General features: G+C 39.8%; 1 protein-coding gene across 1 annotated transcript; it reads left to right on the top strand.

Moving 5' to 3' along the window:
* Nucleotides 1–1,771: 1,771 nt before the first annotated feature.
* VPS39 (VPS39 subunit of HOPS complex) lies at nucleotides 1,772–26,551 on the top strand. The gene is made up of 25 exons (XM_066188106.1): nucleotides 1,772–1,965; nucleotides 3,697–3,762; nucleotides 4,989–5,053; nucleotides 5,850–5,892; nucleotides 6,863–6,957; nucleotides 8,186–8,284; nucleotides 8,991–9,083; nucleotides 10,559–10,742; nucleotides 11,265–11,385; nucleotides 11,742–11,862; nucleotides 12,627–12,756; nucleotides 13,940–14,082; nucleotides 14,930–15,073; nucleotides 15,635–15,776; nucleotides 16,036–16,122; nucleotides 18,052–18,125; nucleotides 18,716–18,814; nucleotides 19,068–19,185; nucleotides 19,667–19,795; nucleotides 20,265–20,367; nucleotides 21,317–21,362; nucleotides 21,709–21,858; nucleotides 22,016–22,150; nucleotides 22,701–22,792; nucleotides 24,074–26,551. Exons 1-25 carry the CDS (start codon nucleotides 1,893–1,895, stop codon nucleotides 24,147–24,149), a joined length of 2,628 nt encoding a protein of 875 aa, XP_066044203.1. The 5' UTR covers nucleotides 1,772–1,892; the 3' UTR covers nucleotides 24,150–26,551.
* The last annotated feature ends 1,310 nt before the right edge of the window (nucleotides 26,552–27,861 follow it).

Raw genomic sequence — 27,861 nt, 5'->3', positions numbered from 1 at the left:
AACTGTTCTGAAGACTTGGTGAGCTAGATGGAGAAAAGATGTACTCTTAGGTCTGGGATCTGTAAGAGTTCTTCAGTAAGCTGTAAGTAATAATGTTCTTGCAGAAAAAGTAATAGTAGTATTTTAGAGCTCAGGCATAAGAACTCTAAAATACTACTGACAGTACTATTTTAGAGTTCTTATTCCTGATTAGGTTCTGTATGGATTTGTTGTTTATTTGTGAAAAGTAGCTGTTGGAGTTGTAGCATATACGTGCATACTGTACAGAAAACTGGAAACATAGTGAAGAAGATGATGTTGAGCAGCTTTTCGTGAGGGTGACAAGATGTCCCCGTTAGGAACTCCAAAGGAGGGACTGAGTAAGGGATCACATGCCCTGGTAAAGAAATGCAAGAGGCTTGATAGGCACACAGTGAGTCAGGATCATAAGACCTAGGGAAGGTTATTCTGCAGATGTAGGGATGTGTGAGTTTGTGGGCTTTATTTATCCTCATGTTCACTTTATGTGGCATTTATGTTGTATGCTACGTCTTAAAGTCTGAAGACGGTAATGCTTCATAAATAATTTGATCTCTGGAGTACAACCAGGTGAAGTCATTATTACCTGGTGTTAGTGAAACATTTCCTTTCACTAAATTGGTGCCGTGCCCCTTTTCCTTTTGTAGGGATATTTGGTTAAAAAGACCAGCTATATGCCTGAGCCATAACGCCTTTGTCAGTTCGCAGTTTTGCTATCTGTGAAGGGGGATCTGACTTAGTACAGCTTTGTGCTTTAGCACAAAATGTTCATTCCTGAGCAGGAAGGAAGCTGGATGCAAGAATGCCATGCTTGTTCTCCCATTCCTGTACTTTGATCTTCCAGCACAGAGCATCCTCAGTCCCTGTTTTCTAAAAGTGGTCTCTGTTGGTAAAGATGCTTGGAGAATTTTTTACCATGTGCTTTTTGAGTTTGGTTTCGTTAGTTTAGTTTCTAGGTCACTGATTGTGACTGTTGCACCTGTCCATGACAAATACAAATGCAACTGTGGCCGGTTCTGGAAGGGACAAAATAACAGGTAGAGATTTCCTCCTGGAGACTGAACTTCACTGGCCAAGTTCATAGGATGAGTACATTAAAGTAAAGCTTACGACTTCAAAAAATAGACATGTGCTTGCAAGATACGCCTCGCGGTTCTCATCTGATTGCCGCAGGTTGTGCAGATCAATTTCTGCCGTCGCATCCCGGGTGACTTTCCTACTTTATCTGGTTTATGGTAGTCAATGGCAACCGGACACCTCCTGCACGTTTTGGGAAGACGAGTGTTTTCCACAGCCTGTCCCCTTTCCGGGCTCTATAATGATGGACACGGGTTATGTCAGGGTCCCTGCGGTGCCGTGCCGACCCGCGTTTCCCGTTCGCGCCCGAGCCCCCGGGGCAGGCTGTTAGATGGCGGCGCGGAGCCCCGTTTGTGGGGCTGGGACAGGGCGACGCTCCTGGTGGAGCGCCCGCGGACATTGCCAGTACCCTCGTGTAGTCCGCGGGGCGGGGACAAGCGGGGCGGGCGGAGCGGGGCGGGTAGAGCGGAGCGGGCGGGGACAAGCGGGGCGGGCGGAGCGGGGCGGGTAGAGCGGAGCGGGCGGGGACAAGCGGGGCGGGCGGGGACAAGCGGGGCGGGCGGAGCGGGGCGGGTAGAGCGGAGCGGGCGGGGACAAGCGGGGCGGGCGGAGCGGGGCGGGGCGGGGACGGGACTAAGCGGGCGGAGCGGACGCAGGCGCTGCCGGAAGGGGCGGAATCCGGGGCGCGGGGGCGCTTCCGTCGGGGCTGTTCCCGTCGGGGCCGTTCCCCCGCCCCGCCGGTGCCGCCTCTGCCTGGGCCGGGCGCTGCGGCAGCCGGGGCCGGAGGAGCCGCCGCCATGCACGACGCCTTCGAGCATGTGCCGATCCTGGAGAAGCTGCCGCTGCAGATCGACTGCTTGGCGGCCTGGGGTGAGCCGGAGGGTCCGCGCCGCGGCCCGACCCGCTCCGCTCTCCCGTCCCGGGCGGCGTTCGTGCGGCTGCCCCGCCCTGCCCTGCCCTGCCCCGCCCCGCCCTGCGGCGGGCTGGGGGCGGCAGCGCCGCCCTGCCCCGGCCGGTGGCACCCTGGGCGGCCGCGGCCCTGCCGCCCCGGGCTGGGCCGGGCGCGCCGGGGCGCGGGAGCCTCTCCCCGGGTCCCGCGGTGCCGAGCTCCGCTCCCAGGGGCGCCGGCGGTCGCGGGCCCCGCTGCCCTGTCCTGCTCTGCCCTGGCTGTGGGGGAGGCTGCCAGGAGTCCCGGGACTGTAACCCTGGGCTGCCTAATTTCTTGCTAAAAAAGCATTCCTTGTGTTTTGAGCTAAACTTAGTTTGGAGGGCCTGTGGTATGTTGAAGTCTTAGATTTCGAATATGTTTGCACGTATTAGTGATACATAATTCTGGGTTATATTTTTGTGCATGCTTGAGAGTCAGGGTTTTGGTCAGGTGACTGCACCAGCTGTCCTAATGATTAGGCTTGATAAGGCTTTTCAAAGCTGTGAGCAGGTGCCATCTGATGTACTACCGTCTTGCAAAATCAGCAATTTAAAAAGCTCCACACACTGTGGAACTGTGACCCAGATTAATTGTTCTAAGAAATAATATTTTAAGATTTATATCCTGAATGATCATATGCCTGTTATACATGGATTGTTTATGATGGAGTTACATACTGGAGAGGATGTGAAGATTGTTCCTTCATTGCAACTTGTATCTTTTTCTCTCTTTGAAAGCATTTATTTAGCTAAACTAGGAAAAAAACCCCTAAACGTACAGACTTACAGCAGTATGGTTTTGTAAAAAAGATGTGTAACTCTGTCTCTACAATGTTTCTACCAAGTAGTAGAAAAAAGGTCTTGTAGGAAAGATTTTAATAAGATTTTATTAAAATGGAAATTTCTTTAGTGTTGAGGAATTACTGGATGTAGAAGGAAATATTCATGTATGCTTCTTTCCTATATGATATTCAACGAGGAAGAAATTCAGTCATATTTAATGAGCCTGTAAAGATTCTATGCTTTCTGTATGGTGTAAATGCTGTAAAGAGGAAGAGTCTGAAACTGTGCCATAGAGTATGTATTTAAAGGCCCTCTTTCATAAATCTCAAATGATTCTTGGTTGTCCATCCAAATATCACCTAAGCAAAGCTGCCACTGTCCTTCCAAACATAGCTGACTATTTCAGAGAGACGTTTTAAAAACCTGACCCAAAAAAAACAAAAATCTTGTAAAGTTGTTTTTCTTTCTGACAGTACTTCCCATTATGTAGCACTGTTCCTCTCTCGGAGATAATAATGTCTGAAGAATAGTTCATTGCCTCTTTTGATTGCACTCAAGATACAACTGTTTGCTTCTTTACTTTTGTATGAACCAGTGGAATGTGATGGCTCAGCTGTCTATTCTGTTTTACTGCCTGGTCTTTGACTATCCTGTCCTGAGAGTTAAAGCTGCTTCTGTGCACTTCCTCTGGAGAGATGATAGGAGACCTGTGTAGTCACTTCAGAAAGTCCTTTTTGGTGTTTGAAGCGTTTCCAAGGGTTCTGATAAACCTATCATAGGCCCATAATAGGCACTGTGAAGAAAATTAACTCTACCCCAGCCAAAACCAACACAGCTGTGAAGGGCAGTATTTGTTGAACTAATTCGACTCTTTTTCTCCTGTCTTTGTAGAGGAATGGCTCCTTGTTGGTACCAAACAAGGGCATCTTCTGCTTTACAGGATCAAGAAAGATGTAGGTAAGTTGATTTTAAGAATGGCACAAAAAAGTTGATTGTTATTTTTATTTCCTGCACTTTTAGAGGCTGTAGTCATTTTAACACAAGTGTGATTAATTGCTGATTTTTTCCTATATAAGATTTCATGTATGTAAAGTATGTTTTATTTCAGGTTTCTCTCTGTTTAAATTTATAGAAAGTGACTGTAATTTTTATGAATAAGGTACAAATATGTGTAAAAGCAGCGCAGTGTGTGAGTTGCCAGTTTTCATGTGTGCCATCTTTTAATGATGGACTGGATTAGTGAGAGAGCAGATACATTCAGTGGGTCCATGACCATCATGGATGGGGAAGAGGGATAACTACTAGCTAGTTTTGTCAGCTATTTATTCATTCCCTGCCTCTTTGACAGTCCTAAGTGCTCACAGTCTATTCTAGGAATGCCACAAATAGAACTATTTTTGGTTTCGTTAAAATCGATTTTCATTAAAAAGGTTTGTATTTCACATTGCCTGCTATTATGTGGAAACTGATGTTATTGAAAGCAGTAATGTTTTGTAGCATGTCACAGGAAAGTTAACACCAAATGTAAGTTTCCAAGTTTATCAGCTCTTGGAAAGATATTAATTTATAGCTAATTGGATTCTAGAGACTGAATTCAGCTTGATTTTTCTGAAACTTGTAGGTTATCTGTCCAATTGGAACATGCTAGTCTTGAGTTGCTAGTGTCTTATCTCACATGGTAAATTTCTCCCCCTTTTTTGCATCAATGCCAGGAGAGGTTATGTCATCAGAAAGTGTCTGTAAGTCTTTCTCCCTAAAACTCCTTTTAAAACCTTTGTGCTGTAGTGTTTATTCCTTGTCTATTTTGCAATGATGTGCACCCTAGCAATTTAAGTTGCTGATACTTGATTAGAGTGGGTAATATCTTTATGGGTATCTTTGTATCTCTGGGTTTCAAATTACTTAAATATTATGCTTGTAATGTAAAACTTGGGCAAGGCAGAAATATAACTACTGTTGAGGCCCTCAGTTCAGTACAAGAAGTGTAATTTACATTTTCATGACTGTGTGGAAGACCCTCTGATGCGTTTAGTTGTGATAAAAGCACAGATATGTTAAAGTGTCATTCTTCCAGTGTTAAGTGTCCAAGTTTGCTTTCATAATTACTTGTAATTTATTTAGTGTAAGATACACACAGTCCTGAGCAACTTCAGTTTGCATACTTTCTTCAATCTTTCTGATAGGTTGCAATAGGTTTGAAGTGACACTAGAGAAATCCAACAAGAACTTCTCAAAGAAGATTCAACAGGTAGGAAATACTATCTTCTTGATGTGGGGACAGTTTTCAGCCAATAAATGAAATATTAAATGTACATCTGCAGTCTCTGCTGTGCTTAACAAAAAAATTTCACAAAACTATAGATTTTTTTAGAGGTGTAATAGCCAGACATTTTTGCCCACTCCTTCCATAACAGGAACAAGCTTGGGGTTTTTTTTTTTTGCTAAAGCAGAAACCAAAGAATTGGAACTTGCAGGTTTATTTTTGGCTTTTGTTAGCAACAGGTGTTCAGTTGTTCTGACTGAGAATATTTGTAAAAATGATGGTAATACATCAACAGACTGTAATGTATTATTTGACTCTCAGATTATATCCTATAGGAATGTGAACATAATTTCACTTTCTTGAAATGTAGAAGCAAAGTAACTGCCAGTCTTGCTGCCTTTTTTTTTTTTTTTTTTTTTTTTTTTTTTTTTTTTTTTTTGAGAATTTGCGCTCAGTGATTATATTGATTCCAGGAAAAAAACCTTAAAGATTATGGATCCTCTTTCAGGATGCAACACTCTGTGTATGCTTTAAAAGTATTTTTGTACTAGTAGCATACCAATGTTACACCTTTTCTACTGGCTTAGGTTGCAAATGCTACGTGCCAGCTTGTGAAAAGTGAGTGTAACTGAAACGAGTTGCAATAGCTGAAGGAAGGTTGTGCATGGAAAACTGCCTTGCTGTTCTCACAATTTTGAGACTTTCTTAGACTACCTATAATCAAGCCCTGTTCAGAGTTTTAGTTTATGAATGGAGTCACTAACAGCATTCTCCCTTTCAGATCCATGTTGTTTCTCAATTTAAAATTTTGGTCAGTCTATTAGGTAAGTGAAGAAAAGTGCTTTAAGATTTAAAGAGCTCGTCTCGATGTCTGAATGTGGCACCCTTTCCACACACCTGCACAGCAGTCTGGTTGTTGAGAAGTCATTGTGTAGAACTTAGCTTTGCATTTTGCAGAGGAAGCATTAAGCAGCATAGACTGAGAAGCAGCTTTGCCAACTTGGAGAACAGAGCGTTAATGCTGATTTATGATTAGGAATGAAGAAGTACAGGCATGCTCTAGAGTGTCTGTAAAATTTCGTTTGTATTGGCGCCTGTATGTGCATGTATATGCATGCATGTGTATATGTGTGCACTGTATGATAGGAGCTAAAACTTCTGACCAAATCTGCTTGTTGTATCAAACTTACTGGTGGTGTCTTGCCAAGCTTATTTTATATGCAGATGTGATCTTTTACTGCCTTGTGGAAGTTTTAGGTTTGCTTGGCTCTGGCTAACTTTCTTCGACTTATGAGCTTCTAATGTCTTTTTTTGCTTATGTTACTCCTCCCTTCTTTATGATCTCCAAGTCCCGGCTCTTCCAGCTCCAGCATTTGTAGATTTCTGCTGCTTGTGTCCTCGTGTGTAGGAAAACTTGACCATAGTACCCTACACTTTCACTAAATTCAGGAGCCAGTTCAAAATGGTCTTTGTTCATGCAATCTTCCATCTTGAACTTGCTCTGTTCTGGCCTGCTTTCTAGCCCTTCCACTCTGCCTTCCCCTGCCTGGTCAGCACATGTTCTCGGTACCTTCCTATAGTTTTTACCAATGCTGGTGTTAATCTTCTTTTCTGCATTTATTGAATTTGTATGTGCCTTAGCGTTTTTCAGTTTTTGGGAAAACACTTCTTTTCCTTTCTTGCAGCTCTTAGTTTTGCAAGTTCTTTTTATATAAACATAAAATACAGTAACTTGCTTGAATTAACAATGACTCTACATGTATTAAATAATAATTGGAATTCTGTTTGAAACAGAAAATAACATTTACGTCCATGACCTGTTGACATTTCAACAAATCACCACAATTTCAAAGGCAAAAGGTGCATCTCTCTTCACTTGTGATCTCCAGGTAAGGGGAGGAATACAGCTGCACACATGTCCTTACTGTTTGTAATAAGGATTCCTTTTTCATATTGCTGTATAGAATAGGTTTGTTATTTTGTGTTAGATGAAAATTTCTTGTGTATTAGTTCGTCTTAAAATTAGTACCTACTGCATTTGCTTAAGACAACAGTTTTTAATTATTTTTCTTGCTCTGCTTCACAAGGTATTTTCCTGTGCCTGTTGTGATTGTAGCCTTTGATACAGAACTTTTGATACAAGACTTCAAAGCGTTTTTGTCATATACTAACTTTGATTCTTCTTTTTCAATAGGTCCCCTTAATATAAAAGCCATTTACTTTCCTTGCATTGCCAGTGTACTAGCTCATTGAGGTTTCCTTCTGCAAGCGATTCTGTCTCTGGGTTTTTTTACATTTTTTTTCTCTTTATTGGCCCAAGGAGTCCTAGAGCAGTTGTGGTAGATTCAAGGCCTAAAATGGTTCTGTAAGGTGTAGCAGTTCTCTGTTCATATGATCTGGTTCATTAAGTGACTCATTTTTATTCAAGTGAGTTTCTCAGCCTGCCCATGTAGTTCAGACACCTTTTTCATAATCTAAAGAGATGGTTTAGTGCTCTTCATAATTTTTTATCTTTTTGTCCCATGGGAGCTTAATGTTAAATATTTTCTAGGAAGTACTTGGTGTTTTCTAGACATGAAAACTAACGTCTTTCAAAGCACCTTTACATCTGGCCATTACAAAGTGGTTTTTGTTTGTGTGTCCAGGCACTTAGCTTTCCTAGTATTTCTTGTCAAGAAACCTTTCCAATAGGTTAGAATATTAGATTATTAACGGTTTTATCTGTTAGTATAACACATTCTTTGTGTTATTCCATTTCCTCACCTCTCCTGTATTGCATAGAGTTCCAGCTATTTATCCTGGTTTCAGGGTTGGACTGATGGCTCTGTACTTATCTTCTGTTTCTGTGTGTGTATGCCTTTGGTGCTCTTTTATTTTCTTGAATTTCCTTGATGTCACAATCCCTGTCAAAGTTCATTTTAAAGTATCCTGCCACCTTCCCCGCCTCCTTCCTCTGCTTCTCATGCTTCCTTTTTTAGGGAGTGCCCTTCTGGCATGGATGAACAAAGCTGCTCTTCAGTGGACAGCTTTGCTTCTAGCAGAGGCTTCTTTTGGCTTTGTCTCACCTTACTTACCTCTCAGTGAGTGCCTGTGAGTTAGGCCTGTCTGTTTTCACAGCAGTCAGATACGGGGGAAGAGGTGCTGAGGATGTGTGTGGCAGTGCGTAAGAAGCTACAGCTTTATTTCTGGAAGGACAGAGAGTTCCATGAGCTACAGGTGAGTTGTGTTCTTTCTGTAGCCAGGATGTCTCAGCAGGGAGGGTAATTGCTCTTTAGTGCTTGCCATGCAGCCCCTGTTACTCAGCGGCACTGCTGACTTTCGAAACATTAAGGGTTGGTTCTGCAGAGATTTAACAATGAAACAGCAAATAGAAGTGAAAATACATGTTTGAAATCACAGTTAATGGTGTTAATACAGTTTCATAAGTTAAAGTAAGGGCTGCATCCTATATTTAAATGTTCTGGTTGTAGTACACTTTTAAGTACTTGACTTTTAAGTCAGTGAAATGTATTAGCATGCATACCTTACAAAAACATTATGGAAGTGGATGCAGTTCTACTCCAAGTTTTTCAAGCATGTCTTTAAGTCAGAAGATAGTTACTGACAAGTGTAGAGAGCTGCAGTTTCTCATTTGTACTGGAATGTGAAAAAATAACTAATTGAAATGGGTAGAGGCTTTTTCAGCTACAATGTTCTACTAGTAAATATTCTAGTAGAAAATTATCAGCTAACTCAGAGCACACCCTCTTTACTGTGCATGAATCTAGCTTTTTGCTGAATACTGCCATTCCTAGAGCAGTAGATATTGGGCACAGTATATTGGTGGGGAATCAGGTGACGAGAACAGCCTGTTGCACTCTGTGTTGCCAGATTTGACTTTTGCTTTTTGTTCATAACAACCAGTTTAACTTGTTTTCCTCAGGGGGACTTCAGTGTACCTGATGTACCCAAGTCTATGGCCTGGTGTGAAAACTCCATCTGTGTAGGCTTCAAGAGGGACTATTACCTGATACGGGTAAGGCAAGGCTGTGTAATAGTGTTTTAAGAAGATTTGGGTATCAGTAGACACTGTGGAGGCTGCTCCTTTGTTCAGGAACGTAGCTAACAGATTTATGAGAAACAGCATCTGGTACTCCTGCTGTTTGTGGTTTTCGAAAGGGCAGTCTAGGCCTGTCCTTCTAAACCGGTATTTTGCCAGGAAATGATCTTCTGTTGCTGCTGAGACTAGTGTTTCCAACTCTTGCAGGAAAAAGGAGTTGGAGAAGATACATTTTGTTTTGGCAACGGTCTGTAAGCTCAGTTTGCATTTTATTTAATATATTAAGAAATAAGATTAGCTCTAAAAGGACAGAGAGACCAAAAATAACTCATCTGGCATACAGTGAAGCTTAACCATTCTTTCATTTTTCATTCTCTAGCTGGTCTAGAGAATTGTTTGAAAGCCTCTGAGCTTACTGTTAATTTAATATTACAGTTTCCACTTAGACTTAATTTATGGCTATAATTCTGCCTTTACAATTGGCTTCTGCTGGTATTATAGGAAAATAAGATGAAGATGAGGTGCCTGACACATGTACATGGGTGGCAACACTGATCTCTAGTCAAAAGGAAAACCGCCCATAATTTTTACAGTCACTTGAAACTGATGCTGCTTACAGAAGAAGGGGTGCCTTTCTGCAGTGCTCTCCTAGATGTTGATTCCTGCCATTCTGGTGATAGGAGTGGCTGTGCGGCTGCTCAAGCAACCAGGGCGGAGACCAACTGTCCAAGTATTTACTGTGGGTTGGCTCTGGTGCTTGACTAACCTGTCCTTGAATAGCTTCATTTCACTAAGTAGGCAGGAAAAGTACCCATGTTTTTATGGAGTTGTTTTCTGGTGGTTGGCTGTTGATTTATAAAATGGTCGACCTGTAATACAAGTTAAGTGACAGGAATGTGTGGCTGGGGTTGAAGAAGCATTCTCTGTTTTGGTTGTTATATCAGGTCATGAAGCAGCAATTTTTTGTGTGGGTTCATTTCCCCCTACAGCATGTGGCCAAAGTAATGAGTGGTTAGGGCAGGGGAAAATGGCTCGGCAGGTTTCTAGGCTTTTAGTTAGGTGTTTTTTTTTAATGTGGCAGTGCTCACTCATGCCAAAATAAAACACTGTTAAAAGTTTTGGCCTAAATGGAGTGTTTGGACACTTTGGCTGATTTTGCTGCTGTGCTATTATGAACTTTATAAACAGGTGTGAATGATGCGCTCAGCTACTTTCAGCATCTCAGACATAAAAGTAATAGTTTTTTTATTGCAGAATGATGTATAAGCAGGATAAATTAGGATATGCAGAAACTTCTATTGATTCTCTTTAAATTTGCACTTGTCCTGTTAGTGATTAGCCTGGGCTGCAAAATCCCTCTACGGGCTTTTGCTTTAGTCTTATGCAGCTTTGAAGAAAAGGTTATTTTGCAAAACGCTTTTCTTTTTTTTTAATGTTCTTTTTTATCCTAGGTGGATGGAAAAGGATCCATCAAAGAACTGTTTCCCACAGGGAAGCAGCTGGAACCATTGGTAGCTCCTGTAGCAGATGGAAAAGTTGCAGTTGGCCAAGATGATCTAACAGTTGTGCTTAATGAAGAAGGGGTCTGTACTCAGAAATGTGCCTTGAATTGGACAGATATTCCTATAGCCATGGGTGAGAAGTAGCAGTTTGTTTTTGGTTTAGTTTAAATTTAACTATTTGCTCTTGTGTATGTATAAAATCATTATGTTTGCAGTATTTTGAAACCGGCTGGATTTGGAGCGTGATAGTTTCTACAGAATTCTAAGTTGTCCTCGGGGGAAGGTTTCCATGTGTTTATTTTTGCTTCTAAGCCTTCCTTGCTTGAGGTCTGTGGGCCTGTCTCCTCATAAAATAGGTGTATTCCATATCTTTTATAAGGGGAAAAGGTCTGAAATGGAAGGTAACATGTTAAAGCACTGTAGTTCTGGGCACCTGAATGCCTCAGAATTTCCATATGGTGAAGGATGAGCAAAAGGCTTGGGAGTAGTCTGATAGCAAATTGATGTCAGTGTCGGGCGCTGAGTTCTGTTTTGAATATGAAAAAGGTACACATTTCAAGGGGATGAAAAATTGAAGAGAAGCCTTAAGTCACAGCTTGTTTCAAGGAATGCCTGAGAACAATCAACTCAAAATTTTCACTTGTTTCACGAATAGAGCACCAGCCTCCCTACATCATTGCTGTTCTGCCAAGGTACGTGGAGATCCGCACCTTTGAACCCCGGCTGCTGGTGCAGAGCATCGAGCTGCAGAGGCCACGCTTCATCACCTCTGGAGGGTATTGATAGCACACATTACCACTATTCTCAGGCTAGCTGGCTGTATGTAGCACTCTGAAAAAACAGGAGAAGAGCAGCTTTTCTGACTCTCTCTTTAAGATGTAGCATTGAAGCAATCTATGGGGTTTTTTATGGAGATTGGTGGAGGCCATACCTTGAGGAGGAAAGGATAGAGTTGAGGGTCTTTAAGAATTTGTGACACTGGATATATAGTCTTCATTCTGCTTTGCAATAATGCTCCAGTTGCTCTTGGATTGATCCATCTTTGTATTATTGGATTGGGTTTCTTTTAAGATAGGATATTGCTTCTTTCTGAGCACTGAAACTTAATTGACATTTTTTGTCTTGTTTACAGCACAAACATTATATATGTGGCAAGTAATCACTTTGTTTGGAGGCTCATTCCAGTGTCCATAGCCACACAGATCCAGCAGCTTCTGCAGGACAAACAGTTTGAGCTGGCTTTGCAGTTGGCAGTAAGTACTCAAAAACTTGAGTTTGTAGCGGATGCAATTGTTCAAAAGTTCACAAAAGGATGCATGCCATCTGCTTAACTGTAGCGAGTCCGCTAATCAGGCACTCAGTGTAAACTTCCAACTGTCCACTTCGCACAAACTGGTAAACTCTAGGCTTTTTTAACTGAAGGTTTAGTTTTGTGCTGCCTTTATTCCATATTGATCTGTTGTGGTGTAGATTTTGGGAAATCATATTGTATATGAGAGATTCTCTCTCTCAGCTGTTTAATTGGTTACCTTCTTTTAGATTTTGTAATCAGTAGGACTTCAAAGTCTTCAGTGTAATTTGGAGTCGTGAGTTTTGTCACATGACCATATTTTGGGTAATATTACTTCTGAAACAATAATTTATTAGAGATACTGATGAAGTATCTTTAATTATACTGTTCATACTGTGTGAGGTTTTTTTGGTTTCTGGAAACTCCCCTTAATAAATTACATTTTGAATGCTGACTTGAAAAGATATTTTGAAAAGGCAAACGAGTGAGGAGACATTTGCTGTGACGGAGCAGGTATACAGGTAACCAGAGGTAGCCTCAAATCTTCCAGGTTATTTCAGTGACACAATAAGCATAGACAGGCACCATCAGTGCTCACTTCGAGAGAGACTCTTTTTTCTTTCTACTCTCTCCACAGGATAATGATCCTGTTAATTCTCTAGGGTGTTTCTCTCTCATATACGAGGCCCGAAGGTTTTTAATGTTTGTTAATTTGTATGTATGCAGGAAATGAAAGATGATTCAGATAGTGAGAAGCGACAACAAATTCATCATATAAAGAACCTCTTTGCCTTCAACCTTTTCTGCCAGAAGCGTTTCGATGAATCCATGCAAGTTTTTGCCAAGCTTGGTACAGGTAAATGCTTGGGTTGGCATTGAATCACTTAACTAACGAGGAATGAAATCAAGCTCACTGGCTATTGTATGTGGGGTTTTTGTTTGTTTTCTGTTATGTTTTAGTTTAAAATAGTGTTATCTTGTGCAGATCAGTCCCCTGTGAACAGCAAATAGGCTGGGCAGCTATTTAGTAATTTTTTCAGTCAAGCTGGTGATTAATTACTTAATAACTTAATTAACTACACAATTAAGTGCAATTAAATAATTAACTACATTTAGTAAATTTAAGTTAAATCAGGAGTTTGCCCTTTTACAAGAATATATTTGTATTCTAGGGTATTTTAAAGCATGCACAGCATGTGCACAGACCCTTTGAAATTGAATGCTTCAGCAGCTGCTAAAAGCCTACTTGTTCCTTATTTTTTTATTCCAAGCTACAGCTGTAGATTTGCAAAATCACTGGACTCAGATAAGGATCATTAACCCTTGGTTTAGCCAAGATGCTGTAACCAGGAAACTTTTCTGTGCTTTTGGAAGTCATAGTAGTCTCTGATGCTGCTCCTCTGAGTCATACTAGGGCTATTGGAAGAATACTTGAAGACTGAACTGTACCGTAAAATAGTGCTTAAAACTGAGATTCTTTCTACTGGTGACAGAACTCTCATGTGCATTTAATTTAAACCTAGAACTTACTTTCATGACACATGATTTTTACTTTGGAAAACTACAGTGAAAGACAAGGACTAAGAACTCAAAGTATTTTGAGCTTGAATTAGAGAACAGTAATTCTGAATTTGCTTAAACTCTGTGAGGACGGATGTGCGTTAGTTAAAGATGGTACTATGTAGTTCTTGTAAATCTCTTAAAATATTGCTTGTTCCTAGAAATCCTGTCTTAACTGTCAGAGTGGTTAATGCTAGGATTCTGCAAGAAGAGCAGTAAGATTGTAATAAGGGCTTGTCCTCCCAGTGTGCCAGGTGCACAGGTTGGAAGTTCCTGTGCTTGGACTTTGAAACACGTTTTACCCTTGCTTCTTTTGCGTTGTTATAGTTTCTTTTCTGTAATGAGCAGGGATTTTTTAAGGCTCTGGAATCTTGTGGATGTACAAGTAGACTACAGACTGCTCTGTTAGAAAGATAAGCTTGCTCTAAGTTAGCAAAAATAATATGAATGGTTACTAATACCAGTTATTTTTTGCATAGATCCCACTCATGTGATGGGTCTGTATCCTGACCTGCTGCCCACAGATTACAGGAAGCAGCTGCAGTATCCCAACCCCCTGCCAGGGCTCTCTGGGGCAGAGCTGGAGAAGGCACATTTAGCTCTGATAGACTACCTAACTCAAGTGAGTGCTCCTCTACCTGGTTTTAGAGCAGAGTTACTCAGTTCTAGCATGATTTGTTGGTTAACTTTGATGTGCAGGAAGCAGTACACCTAGTCCAGCTCTGTCATGCTAGCTTTAATGGGCTGTCTTCATGGCTGGAAAATATGCCAGCAGCTCCTGAGTGAGCAGGGGAAGTGGAACACATGAGATGTGCCACTGATATGTGGAAAACGTCACGTGTGACTGGAATTGGATTGGATCTGAATACAAGTCCAGTATTTTATTTCTAGTATCCTTCTGAAGAGAACTCGAGCACTTCATTTTTTTGTTTTTGTTCACTGATTATTATTAAGGGCACCCTGTGTAGGAGATAGGTTGAGGGCATGCAGTAAAAGGTGGAGTGGGAAATAATGGGCATTTTAAGTTCCTGCCCTCTTTATTTTGTCGTAACTGGAACCTGAATTGTTTGGTTGCCATCCTTACTACAGTAAAAGGAAGGTTGTGCCTGAAGGAGGGATAGGTTTTATGCTTAGTAGTGCAAAAATCTGTTTTCCAAATGTTTTAAATGTTTCCCGACTTCTCTAAAATGTCTGTTCAGGTTAACAGAATTTCCTTCTGACAATTTTCTCAAGACTCTGGACATGTTGCAAAACTATAAATATGCAAAACAAATGCATACACCTGAATATGGTTGTAAAGTTTGTGTTGAATAGTTAGTGACAATAAAATTCTTTGGGAAATAATTGATTAAAACAAGTTATTAAATTGGCTTAATTTAGTCTTTGTAGTTGGTGAGTTATATTATGCTGAAGTGAGATGTAGAAATCCATGGCCTTTTCCTGTTAAAATTTCATTTGATGTCCTGCAGAAAAGGAGTCAGCTAGTGAAGAAGCTAAATGATTCTGATCATCAGTCCAGTACCTCACCCCTCATGGAAGGAACACCCACGATCAAATCCAAAAAGAAGCTGCTACAAATCATTGATACCACCCTGTTAAAGTGTTACCTGCATGTGAGTTTCTGTCTGACCTAGAGGCTTTGCAATGCGAGCTCTGTTGGAATTTCAGAAACATTTAAGATGGTGGATAAGGAGCTACTTCAGAAATTCTCACACAACTGACTGTCTTTGATCTAAAAATAATGTATAAAATCTAAGCATTCCTTCACTGGTCAGGAAGCAGTTTGAGGGAGTGAGACAGATGTGCCTGTTCCTCGTTGCTGCCTCACTCAAAAGAAAGTGGCTGTGGCTGTGTTTTTGAAGGTCTAATGAATGCTTTTATTGCCTTATACTGTTAAACACAGGAAAGTATGATCTTGGCTGTTATGATGTTTTTCAAAGCCTGACCTCTGTTGTTGAAGGGGGGTAGCTTTGATGTGTTGTTTTCTTTCTGTCCTCAAAATTATTGAAATTAACACAGACCTTTACTGTAAGATGTTAAACTGTCATTTCTTATTTTTCTTATGCTGTGAGGCTTCCTTGCTCCCCTGCCCCAACTTCCAACTTGTGTTTAGTACTGTACATTTAGAAGGTACACTTCCAGTGAAGTTTTAAGTGCTCCATTTTTGCTTGCAGACAAATGTAGCACTGGTGGCACCACTGCTGCGTCTGGAGAACAATCACTGCCATATTGAGGAGAGTGAGCATGTACTAAAGAAGGCACACAAGTATAGTGAGCTGATAATACTGTATGAGAAAAAAGGTCTGCACGAGAAAGGTAAGTATAAGGTTGGGAGAGAAGGAGTTAGAAGCATGTGTTCTTTGTATTGTGTTTTGAGTTCAGTGAGCAGGCAGTATTCTGAAGAGGCTGTTTAATCGCTATCTTGTGATTAAATCTGTTCCTATTACAATTTGGTCTGTATGTTCAAAACAAAACTTTGTTTTGTCTTCATTAGCATGTCAGGAAAAATGCACTTTTTTATGGTTCATGTTGGAACTAGCAGTTATACAAGAAGTAACTTCTTTTGTTTTGAAAGCATTACAGGTACTGGTGGATCAGTCAAAGAAAGCCAACTCACCTTTGAAGGGTCATGAGAGGACAGTGCAATATCTGCAGCATTTGGGTGAGTGTGAAAAGGAGCAGTATTTTTGTGAGGTTTTTATTCTTGTTTGGCTTGGTGGTTATTCTACTGTTTGGCAGCTTTCTGGAGGCTATCAAGCTGAAAGGAGGGTACCCTTGTTATCTTGTTTGGTTTCTTGCATAATACAGCCTTCAAGTATTAGCTCAAGGGATTCAAGTTTTGTTGAAACTTAAATATCTTATTGGAAAACATTCCTTATTTCTGATTAAAATATCCACTGGGAGAAAATGGGCCATAGTAATTTGAATTTTCTTCCAGTGATGATTTATCGTTCTGAGTGAAGCAGAAGATCTTCTTTAGTTGACTCTTTTCTATCAATGTTTGGGCATTTAATTAAATATTCTTAGGTAGTTCTCAAGTAATTACAAATTCCTCCAGCCATGTAGCTATGGTCTTTTAAGTCATTAAGTATGTATTTCTGATGGGTATTTCATACTTGCCTTGTGTCAATAGAGTAAGCACTTGTTTATTGCATCAAAGCAAATAATTGTGTGATTTGCCATCAACAGTACACTTTATCAGTGCACAGGAGAATTATATATTTACTGGGGTGGTAGATAATTTTCTGTGTTGCCTTATTCTTTTTATCTTTTAAAGTAGTGTTATGCAGAACCTTTTCTTATTATAGCTCATGTTTAAATTAAGAATTTGTTGCTGAGGAAGTTCAGAAATTCCCTGCCTGTGGCCTGTGTGAATCCCCATGCAGATGAATGTTATGTGCTGAGGGAGTCAGTTCTGTTTTGTGGTGTAGTGTGGTGTTTACCTTTTAGTACCCTGATCAATAAGCTTTAGTAGTTATTTAATGAGCTTCTCCTCCTGACATTTTCACTGCTTTGACTAGGTTTTAACTTTGTGTTTGATTTGCTTGGGATTTCAGCAAAGGCAGCTCGATCGGTGTTTTGGCAGGGAGCTATTCTAATTAATGTCACACTTCTTTATAAGGAGTTAGATTCTCTGTTTTACATGAGAACTTACTTCCATGACTTGTCCTGTCTTTTTAAAAATTTTTCTCTGTGAGGCTGGCATGCCCTGTAAAATCAGGAAGTTAATAGAGTTCAGTAAAATTCAGACCCACAAGTTTATCGCCATTTGCCAAGTCACACTTTTGTTACTGAAACTTTGAGATTGGCTCTTCTGGGAACTATTTCAATTGTTTTACTTCACAGTGCACATCATCTGAATTTATTTTTTTTTGAGTTCTGCTAGTATGAAGATGCTGCTTGTTTTAAATACTGTGGGGTGGAGGAAAGCAAACAATGCCTTTTTATAGAGTTGCTTTAAGTTTGTGTTTCTTGTATAATTGTATTATGTTTTTTGGGCAGTGAACGCCTCAATGATTCTGAGCAGGAGGGTGAGAGGAAAGTCATGTTTTCCTAACATGTTTTATTAGTATTGTGAACCAAATTGTCCAAACTATAGTGTTCTTTTTAAAGGGGCAAGTCCTACATTTTGCTAAAAGCTGAGAAGCTGTTTCTATGCTAGTTACTCAGTACTATGATGCTTTACTACTTGTTACAAAGTATTTGACCATTTGCTGTAGAAGTCATTAGATTGACAGGCTGGAAATGGACTGAACGAAGTTACAGAACTGAAAAGTTCACTTTTCTCTACCCCAATAAAAACAAGTTGAAAGGGAAGACTTTTGGAATATGATTAGGGCACATAATCTTGTTTTTGGGCTGAATTCTTTACATTTGTGCCAGTATTTGAGTTAATTTTTGTTTCTGTTTGAAATCACATTTGTGAAGCAATGAAATTGTGGCTTTGGAATGAGTGATTTGCTTGACTTGAGCAACAACTGGATTCTTCATGTGAATTAAGCTTTGCTGGCTCTGAAAGCATCTGCTTATGTTGTGAGTAGATAGACATTTAGGATTTTAACACTGAGCACTGCTGCTTTTTGTATTCCAGGCACAGAGAACTTGCACTTGGTATTTTCTTACTCTGTCTGGGTGCTAAGAGATTTTCCTGAAGATGGACTGAAGGTAAGTGTGGTTGAAAGAGGTACCCTGTTGTTGACATTTTTAGTGCAGTGTATGGAAATGGGATAGCTCATTGTAAGAAGCTTATTAATGCTGAATCAAATTAAATACATAATTTGTGTTTTCTGTATTCAGTACTGTGCTAATGTTAGCAGTAGATAAAGCAGGTCAATCTTTCATTTTTTCTTAATACTTTTCCATTTTGGAATACCTTATATTATAATAAATAGCTAGGAACCTTTGATACAGCATTTCATGTTATTGATGTCACACTTTTGCACAAGAGCCTAATTGAGTATTTAAATGTCAAATGTTGATTTGCCTATAAAATTGACTCCTTGTATTTGGGAGGTGTTGGGCTATGTAGGAGAAGAATGTTTACTAGGGCAGAAGTTGGGATGTTTGTGAATCTTTTCCGATGTGAAATAACTTCTCAGTGCCTGAATAAGCTGCTCAGATTTTTTTTTTAATACTTTTTGTGCTTACTTTTTGGACACACAATGATATGTTGGGCTTCAGAGCCTCAGAGAAAAATATACTGTGGCACTTGAAAAAAGGAAAATCACCAATCTTTATAAAATTTTATTTAACAGATATTTACAGAAGACCTCCCTGAAGTGGAAGCTTTGCCACGAGACAAAGTGCTCAGTTTCTTGATAGAAAATTTTAAAAGCTTGGCTATTCCTTACCTGGTAAGAACTCAATCTCTACTAGTGCATTTTACCTTCAGTACAAAATGTTACATACAAGATGTAGGCTAAGGAGCTGGAGCCTGATACCATCTCACAGAGTGCTAGCTGTGCCGTAAATTGTGCCAAGAGAACATAATTAAAATGCATGAAATCTTGAAGTCAAGTTTGGTAAAGGCATGTGTGGAATTGTTGTTCATAAAGAATTACGTCCCAGAGGAAGTGTCTACAGCTGAACCTTAACGTGTATTTACAGGAACACATCATTCATGTCTGGGAAGAAACCGGTGCGGACTTTCACAACTGTCTGATCCAGCTGTACTGTGAGAAAGTGCAGGGCTTAATGAAGGAATATCTCAGTTCTTTCCCTGCAGGTCTGTTTAACCTTTTCTGGTGGGAGGGCCAGGGGTGTGGGACAGCACAGGGGAGACTTCATATTCCATATTGTAAGCCTTCCTTGTTGATATTCGGCATAAGATACCTAAGCGATGGAGGGAACTGGAAAACAGAAGTTGTGGTTTGTAGGGTAGTCTATAGTTTATTCCCTCTCAAGAGATCTTAAGGGATCAAGCAACACTTTATTCATAATTAAATGGAATGGCAGCTACTGCTCCCTGACTTCTGCATGTTAAGGGTAGGGGAAGGGTTTTGAATAACTTGAGTATTGCGTTAACCAGCCACTTGATGTGTTTTTAGGAGTTGAAGTTAATTTGGCAGGCACATGAGCATCCCAACCCATGTAACAATTCTGTCACCATTTAGTTCTTCGTCATAATGATTTATTTATCTTCTTCTGTGTACTAGTGGGGTGAAATAGTTGTAATAATTTAGCTTATGCTGTTTTCTTTCATATAGATAGAGCTCCGGTGCCTGCTGGGGAAGAAGGAGGGGACTTAGGGGATTACCGGAAAAAGCTGCTTCTTTTTCTAGAGAAGTCTAGCTGGTATGAACCTAGTCGACTTATTAGTGACTTCCCCTTTGATGGTGAGTTCTGTTTCCATAAGTTTATTAAACCCTTGCTTATTGCATTGTTCAGCAAAACTTCCTCACTTCTCACAGAATCATGGTAACCAGAAATATAGAAGATGACTCTAGATCTAGTTGCAGGCTACTAGTGTGTATACTAACTCTGCTTTAGCTGGCACAGTTGGATTTACCAGTTTCTGCAGGATTCTTGTAACTGTTGCCCTAAGACCTTGAGGCATCTCCCAGCTATTTAGCCTAACTTTTTGATGAGCCTGAATTGCTCAATAATTCTGAAGGTTGTTGTTTGTTAAGGTTACTTACAAATTCATGAAAAGTTTCTGAGATTAGTGTGGAATGTAGACTTAGAGTGTCAGTGTAAGTTAAACTGTAGCTGGAGCACAGATTAATAATAGTGTCTGTTAGTCTGGTCACTAATTTTGTTGTTTCTCTGTGTAGCTATTGATTTAATCCTTCATGCTATTCCTAGGTCTCCTCGAGGAACGTGCTCTGCTCTTGGGTCGTATGGGGAAGCATGAGCAAGCTCTGTTTATTTATGTTCATATTTTGAAGGACACCAACATGGCTGAAAAGTAAGGATTTCTTTTTTTATTTTGTGTTTTTGCAAGACTTATTTTGCTGACTTCTGTATGGATAGGATGTGTAATGAAATGTTGCTGTATGTAGAGCATAAACACTGTATGTCTTCAGGATCTTCTGGGTTTTCACATTTTATTGACCTTAAAGCTGTTCTGGGTGTCTGTTTATTACAGATGTTGCTGCTGTCCGCTTGAGGTTTGCCTTTTCATGCTCTTCTGTCACTGTGCTTTAAAGCAATATGACCATCATCAATGAGTTACTGCTTTCCACCTGTCCTTAGTTTGATCTTGTGTGTTGTTTTGCTTCCTTCCTGTTTGGAGAGATGTTCGCTAGCCCACGTTAAAAAGAATCCTCTTTAGTAAATATACAGCATTTTTCTATGTGTTTTGTGCCAGGGAACCTCCTGAGTGAATCAGAAGTACACAAGTAAAAATAGAATTGCCCAACACTGGCAGGTATATCTGAACACTGGGGCCTGTTCAACACGGTTACTTTTAAAGCTGTTTTCAGCAAATGCTTGTTAGAGGGCATTCAGCTCTGATAAGCAGTGTACACTAATGAACAGCTTCTTTTTGTGATTCAGATACACTAATTAGATATATCTACACATAGGTTTCTATGCTGTGATGTGTTCATTGGAGATATCTTCCCCCCCTTTTTCTTACACTGCTGAATTAAATTTGGCTTCTGCATTAAGGCTTTTTAAGTTGATCAGAAGTGGGAGATTTGCACAAAACTTTGCTTTTTTCAGGATTGTGATGCAAAATAAATGGTATAATCCTGCTGTGCAGTTTGATGAATTGATCTGAATCAGATGTATGCTCACCTAATGTGAAAGACTTCAGTAGTCAGAGCATTTAAATGTTAATTTCTGTAGACTGATTCTGTGGTCCTATAACAGTTTCTGTATTTGACTTGATTCTTCTCTGTTGATTCTTCTAGCTACTGCCATAAACATTATGACAGAAACAAAGACGGCAACAAAGATGTAAGTAGCCTCTTGTTCAGTAAGGAAGTAAAAGGCAATTCATACCTTGTTTGAGACTTGAAATTTCGTGCTCTGTATAGACTTTTTCAGGGTTTGTGTAGTGCACGGGAACCTATGTATAATCTCTTGGAATTTAGGAATTACTAGATGATAGTGGTTTGGTTTTTTTTGCTGTTAAGAATGTTACTGTATCACTGGATTTGAGCCTTTATTAAGAGCTGTTTAAATGAGCAGCTCAGAATTTTGGATGGCATGAATACAACTTAGTACCACTGCTGGGTTTTACCAGCACTGTCAGTTGTGGATACGTGCGGCACTTTTAGAGCTTCCCTTTTGTGTGCTACAGGTGTATCTGTCCCTGCTCCGCATGTATCTCTCCCCACCCAGTGTTCATTGCCTGGGACCAATCAAGATGGAGGTGCTGGAGCCCCAAGCCAATCTGCAGGCTGCTCTGCAGGTTTTGGAACTGCACCACAGCAAACTGGATACCACTAAGGTAAGTCAGACCTCCAAGTACTCAGTTTGTGCCATAGGCACGAGATTACAGAAGGTACTGGAGTAGGCAAGTGAATGGATTGTGTCAGTCTAAGTGTGTCAATTTCCACTCTATTATGGTCTCTATTCCCTTTTAACTTTTTCCAACTTTGTTCCAGGCAATAAACCTACTCCCAGCAAATACACAGATTAGTGAGATTCGCATCTTCTTAGAGAAAGTACTTGAAGAAAATGCTCAGAAAAAAAGATTTAATCAAGTGCTCAAGAATCTTCTCCATGCAGAATTTCTGAGGGTAAGCATCCACCACCTGTTATTTATTGAAATAATGTTTTAAAATACATTCAGTGTTGAAATTTACTGTTTCTTACAAGGGATGGATGACCTCTAGATGGTGCTGTAATGCACCTGAAATTAAATGGGAACCATGTAGCTTGAATGTCCTTTTTGCAGGAGATGGTGTGTACATTCATTTTAGTTTGGATGAGATGTTTGTCTTTGCTCACTGTGCTGTGGTGTGCACTGGAGAATCATCTCAGACAGCTTGGACTGGATTTCTTTAAAATCAGAGGAAGCAGTTCAGTTGTTCACCTTAACACGCCCTTAGTGGTTGAATGCCTTGAGCTGTGGACCAAGGTGAAAGTAAAACCCTGCAATTCATATATTATGGGGTTTGGGTGTTCAATAGCACCTGCTCTGCTGCATAGACCTGCTTCTTCTGTGCTGCACAACTTGGTAATGTAGACACAGCCACTGACAGGTAAATGGTGTGATGGTTTGCAGTTTCATCAGTCCAAGGCATGGCATTGCTTTGTGAGCAGCTTGGGTTTTTTGTCCTTCTTTAGGTCCAGGAGGAGCGGATCTTGCATCAGCAAGTAAAGTGCATTATCACAGAGGAGAAGGTGTGCACTGTTTGTAAAAAGAAGATAGGTAACAGGTGAGAGAGCTGTGTAAACTGAATCAAATATTAATCTGGTACACTTAAATTAAGAATGTTGGAAAACTGAATGTATATATAGCCAGAGAGAAGAGCAGTATGAGGGACCCATTTGAAGAGTGTTTGAATTACAAATTACATTCATTAGCTGGATGGTTAGGAATACTTTAAAACTTTGATCAGTGAATTTGCTGCAAGAGTTCAATCCTCCTTTCAACAAAGGAGTATAAAACCCCTTCAGAAACTCCCAAGAGTTCTTACTTCACAACTCTAGAAGGAATAAAATCAGTCCTCATACTGAATTTTGAAAATTTTAAGAACGCTGCCTAAGAACTTTAACTAAGGAGGATGATCCAAAGAATTTTAAGCTAAGATACATGTGTAGTTTTCTGTATCTGATGGCTTTATGGTTCCATGACTGATTTATGTTTTGTAGCCTACATGCAATAGAATGTTTAAAGTAGAACTGATTTGCTTGATGATTTGGATGCCAATGACCTTGAGATGAATTCAGTTGGTTAGAGCATGGTGCTGATAATACCAGACTTGTGGGTTCAGTCAGTGTACTGGCCATTTACTTAAAAGAGTTGGACTCTTACCCTTGTGGGTCCCTTCCAACTCAGAATATTCTATGAATCTGAACAAATTTTTCTTCTACCATTCCTAGTAGCTAATTTTGTGTTAATATACAATGTAAATTTTATTTGCACTTGGTTTTTTTGGTCTTTTAACTGGATGGAAATGCTATATGACTTAGTAGCATTTTCTTCTTAGACTTTTCTTCTTGTTGTGAGCCCTTCTGAGATATCAGTAACATTAAGAATGATAGGGAAAGGTTCTTTTCCCAAAACATTTTAACAAACATCAGTCTAAATATTGCTACGCATATTAAATTTTTTGCTCTTAATGTGCAGCATGTAGCATCAGAATTGAAATTTGCATATGCAATATTGTTTTGGTTGTCTAGAACTTTTCTAGTGCTGTTAAGTTCAGCAAGACTTTGAAGGGCAAGAATGTCCCCCAGTCTTTACTTGTTACCAGTCACTTCCAAGTAAAATGTGTCTACAGAAATGAAAATAGATTTTAAAAACCTCCAAACAAACCTCTTAGAAAATCCATAGAATTCTTTTGTCTGTTTTCTCTTTAATATATTCAGGCTAGAGTTTAAAAAAGTGTCACTATCATGTGTCTCTCTGATTCTGCCCAACTTGGATGCTCTTGTTTGAATATGGAAAACTGTTTGTCTTGACAGCTGATGTTTGTGTTTTGTTCTCTTTACAGTGCATTTGCTCGATACCCTAATGCAATAGTCGTGCATTATTTCTGCTCCAAAGAAGTCAACACACTGGACACTTGACCTTGTCATGGTCAATAATCCCAACATTCATACGAATTTCAGTACTGATGACTAAAGGAGTTGATGTGTCTGAGATTTTTGCGGCTTGTTGCTAGGTTCTCTTACACTGGGTAGAAGTCATTTGTATCTGTGGACTGACTGTACCTACCCAGCAATATTGATTTACTAGAAAATGACTCTAACTATGTTGTTAGAGTGCTGGCAACTACACTGAACCTCTCAGTCCTCAGATGAAGAATAGAAACTGATTTTTGTAGTGGGTTTTGTAATACACTCCAGCCTTGCAAATGAACCATTAGACAACCGTTGGACATTCACCACAAATCAAGTTTTACAATAAAACGTACTTTCTTAGGGTGGCAATGTTGTGATTTGGCCTTGTATGTAAGTATTTTTTCAAAAAAAGAAAATTCCCTGAGAGTCTCTGCAGCCATATCAGCGTTGCATGGAGATCACCCGGTGTTTGTCAGAGGAGGTTTCTCTATCTGTTTCTAGACGTAGGAAGCGTAACTTTTATCTCAGTGACAGAAATGGTTTAAGTGCTGGCCATTGGACTCTTGATTGATACTCAGTGTTTTTGCCTGAGCTTCTGGTAAGTAGTTTCACAGAAGATAGTCAGACAAATGGTAGCTACCACTAAGAAGCTTTTTTTTTTCCCTTTTTGTTGTAGTTTGAGAGCTATAAATTGACTTAACTTGCGTGTTGTTTGCACTGACTATGTTCACTCTTTGCATGAGTGGAAACTTGGAGATTATTTGAAGAAGTTCACATCTGCACTCAAAAGGAAAAAGCAAAGAACACCCTGTAAAGCAATTTCTGGAAGGAGTGAACTCTAGTTACAGCTTGAGCTTCTGGACTATGCTTGAGACTTTTGTATATAAATTCTTTAGTCTCTGGTTCACTTTCCAACATGAAGTAAAATCCAGACTGTTTCAACATCTGTGTATTTTAAATGCTCTAGAACTGCATTCTGCTCAGGCTAGTACTGTTCTTAAATTACTCTTGGGCCAAAAGTCTTAACACATAAACTAAATTGTACCATACTCACTCTAGACTGTAATATTTTTGTCTAACTTATTTTTTCAGAAACATTAATCAGTAGCAGATTGGTATGAGGGACAAAATGTTTGTTGCAGAAAGAATCTGTGGGGTGGTAATGAAAAAGCAGTAGTAGCAAATAACCTCGAGTGGCTGTTTGACTCCCAACATCCTGGCCTAGCAATACTTATTTATAAGTCATTATTAACTAGTATGGAGCATGACATGTAACTACCAGATACCACATCTTAAAGAACAAGCTGATGAATAAATCTTGCCTGCCTAAAGTGTAGTTGAACCTCAGTTAACATCACAGGTTTACTTAAATCGTGTGAGTGTTTTTTAGGAACAGATCTGCTGAGAGATAGGAACAGATCTGATAAGAGTCCTAATTCACTTTCATTTGCCAGTGTTAATAGTTTCTTTTGCAACTGTTTTTTCCTTGTTCCATATGTGTTTGTATTTATTGTTAATGTGTTCTTCTGGATTTCTTAGTCCAGTGTTTTGCTTGGATGTCTTGGGCAGTATTGCTACTGAAGTCTTTCTGCAGAGGCTGGATAGAGGGAATCTGTGGTGTTAATGTTTTTAAACCTGTATTTCTTCTTTTTGAAGAAGAGAGCCTAAAAATACTTACACTAGATTTGCACATTCTGTATAGATCTTTATATACAAATAATTCAGGTACGGAGGGAAGATGGTTTGGGAGAGTTGTGTTTACAGGTCATAGAGAATGAAGAGAGGGTATTTAAAAAGACCCTGCATTCTTGGTATACAGATATAACAATGCTACTCTGATTTTTACTTATCTTATGATTAGTACTGGTAGTATGATTTTTATTTACCCTTATTATCTGTTACCAGGATCTTCATTGTGCTCTTACTTACAAGACTAAAGTTGTGCCTCTGTTCATCTCCACTGCATACCTTTTACAGAGATGTGGTTTGTGCTGTACTTTTTTTTTTTTTTTTGGTTGGTTCATATAATATGCTTTGGATTTACTAACCATACAGCAGGTTTATCTAAAGCAATAGGTTGTAATAAATATTGTGAACCAGTGTGTGTTTTGGTTATTGTGCAGTTAAGCTTCACTGAACTGATGTAGATTTTATTTTTTATTTGTATATTAGACCTCCTTTTCTCCTGAAAGCCAGACCCTATGCAGTATATCAGTATCCTTGCTTTAGTACGTGTAAATCAAGTGTGGCCATGTCATCAATTCTCAGTGTAGGTTTTTAAATCTACAGGTTTATACATCTGAATGTTCTCAAAATCCTACTAAAACTACTTTTGTATTATCTCTTTGAATAATGTTTTTGCAAGTCTTACACCATTATACCATTAAATATGTACTTAGTAGAGAACACTAAAATTACTGACAATTTTTTTTTTTTGAGTGGTGATACAGTATTTTTTGCTGGGGAGGGACATTGAGCTCTGTGTGACCAAATCAGGAAATGTTTAGATTCACAGGTTTGCACTTGCTTGGGCTGTATGTCATAGAGTAGTCTGGAGTTGGAAGTAGAATATAGATCCTCAGTTTTCCCATTCTACAGCCATGGGAAGCACCAGCACAGAGGAAGTCTTTTGTCTCCATATTCACAGAACAACAGAAGGGGTCAGGTTGGGAGGACCCACAGTGGGTCATGCAGTGCAAACTCCCTGCTCAAGCAGGGGCATTTCCAGCAGGTTGGCCCCCAGCCTGTGCTGCTGCCTGAGGTTATTCTTCCCCAGGTGCAGGACCCTGCATTTGCCTGTGTTGTATTTCAGACAGTTCTTCCCTTCCCGTCTCTCCAGCCTGTCAAGGTCCTTCTGATACCCCAGAGGGGTTTCAGCCACTCCTCCCAGCTTTGTGTCATCAGTGAACTTGCTGAGGAGGCATCTGCTCCTTCATCCAAGTCACTGATGAATAAATTGAACAACTAAAAAATCCCCAACAAACACAAATCCTGTCCTTGATTGCATCCTTTCAAATTTTCGTTTCTTCTAGTTATATACTGCATTGCAGCTCTCCTCCTAGTGCTGCTAATGGGACCAAAAGTGGTCTCTTGTGATACTACACACATCTTAAATAATTTTTAATATGGTGATGATGTAATTTAATGCTTTCTGACAATAAAAACCCCAAAACTGCAATGTAGATATACATCTACCTTTACCCCTGTGGACATGCTAATCCAGGCAGAAGTAAAATTACCAGGTGGGAGGCTTTCTTTGCTTCATCTTTTGATGCCATTGTTGCTTGCTTGTTTTCTTAGTCTGCTGGGAAATGAAACCAAGTAGTTTCTCTTTGGATATTAAGTTTGCTGACAACAGTGTCTATAGATGGCTAAAACTGCACACAGGCACTGCTAATGGGTGATCTTGTCCCTGAAGCAATTGACTCTGAAGCAATTCTTAAGCAAATGTTCTAAAAAGCTTTCAGTTTTTCTTGAGAGATTCCAGAGAAATTCTGTAAACGTGAGATCACTGTGCTGAGTGAGATTTCACTGGGAGGAGAGAGTGTCAGAAGGCAGGTAATTTGTGTGTAATCACACAATTTTATGTGTGATTGGGCACCGAAGACAAAATAGAGACTTTATACACTGCCTATAATAAACTAGAATTAGTGTGATTTCTTCATGCTATGGCACTGTGAGGCCACCTCAATTTTCCTGTAATTGATAATCAAACTGT

This window comes from Chamaea fasciata, unplaced genomic scaffold (assembly GCF_029207755.1).
Source record: "Chamaea fasciata isolate MVZ Bird 193981 ecotype frontalis unplaced genomic scaffold, bChaFas1.0.hap1 SCAF_7, whole genome shotgun sequence".
Classification (NCBI taxonomy): domain Eukaryota; kingdom Metazoa; phylum Chordata; class Aves; order Passeriformes; family Sylviidae; genus Chamaea; species Chamaea fasciata.
The sequence above is the reverse complement of the archived record's forward strand: the minus strand, read 5'-3'. Positions and strand labels throughout refer to the sequence as shown.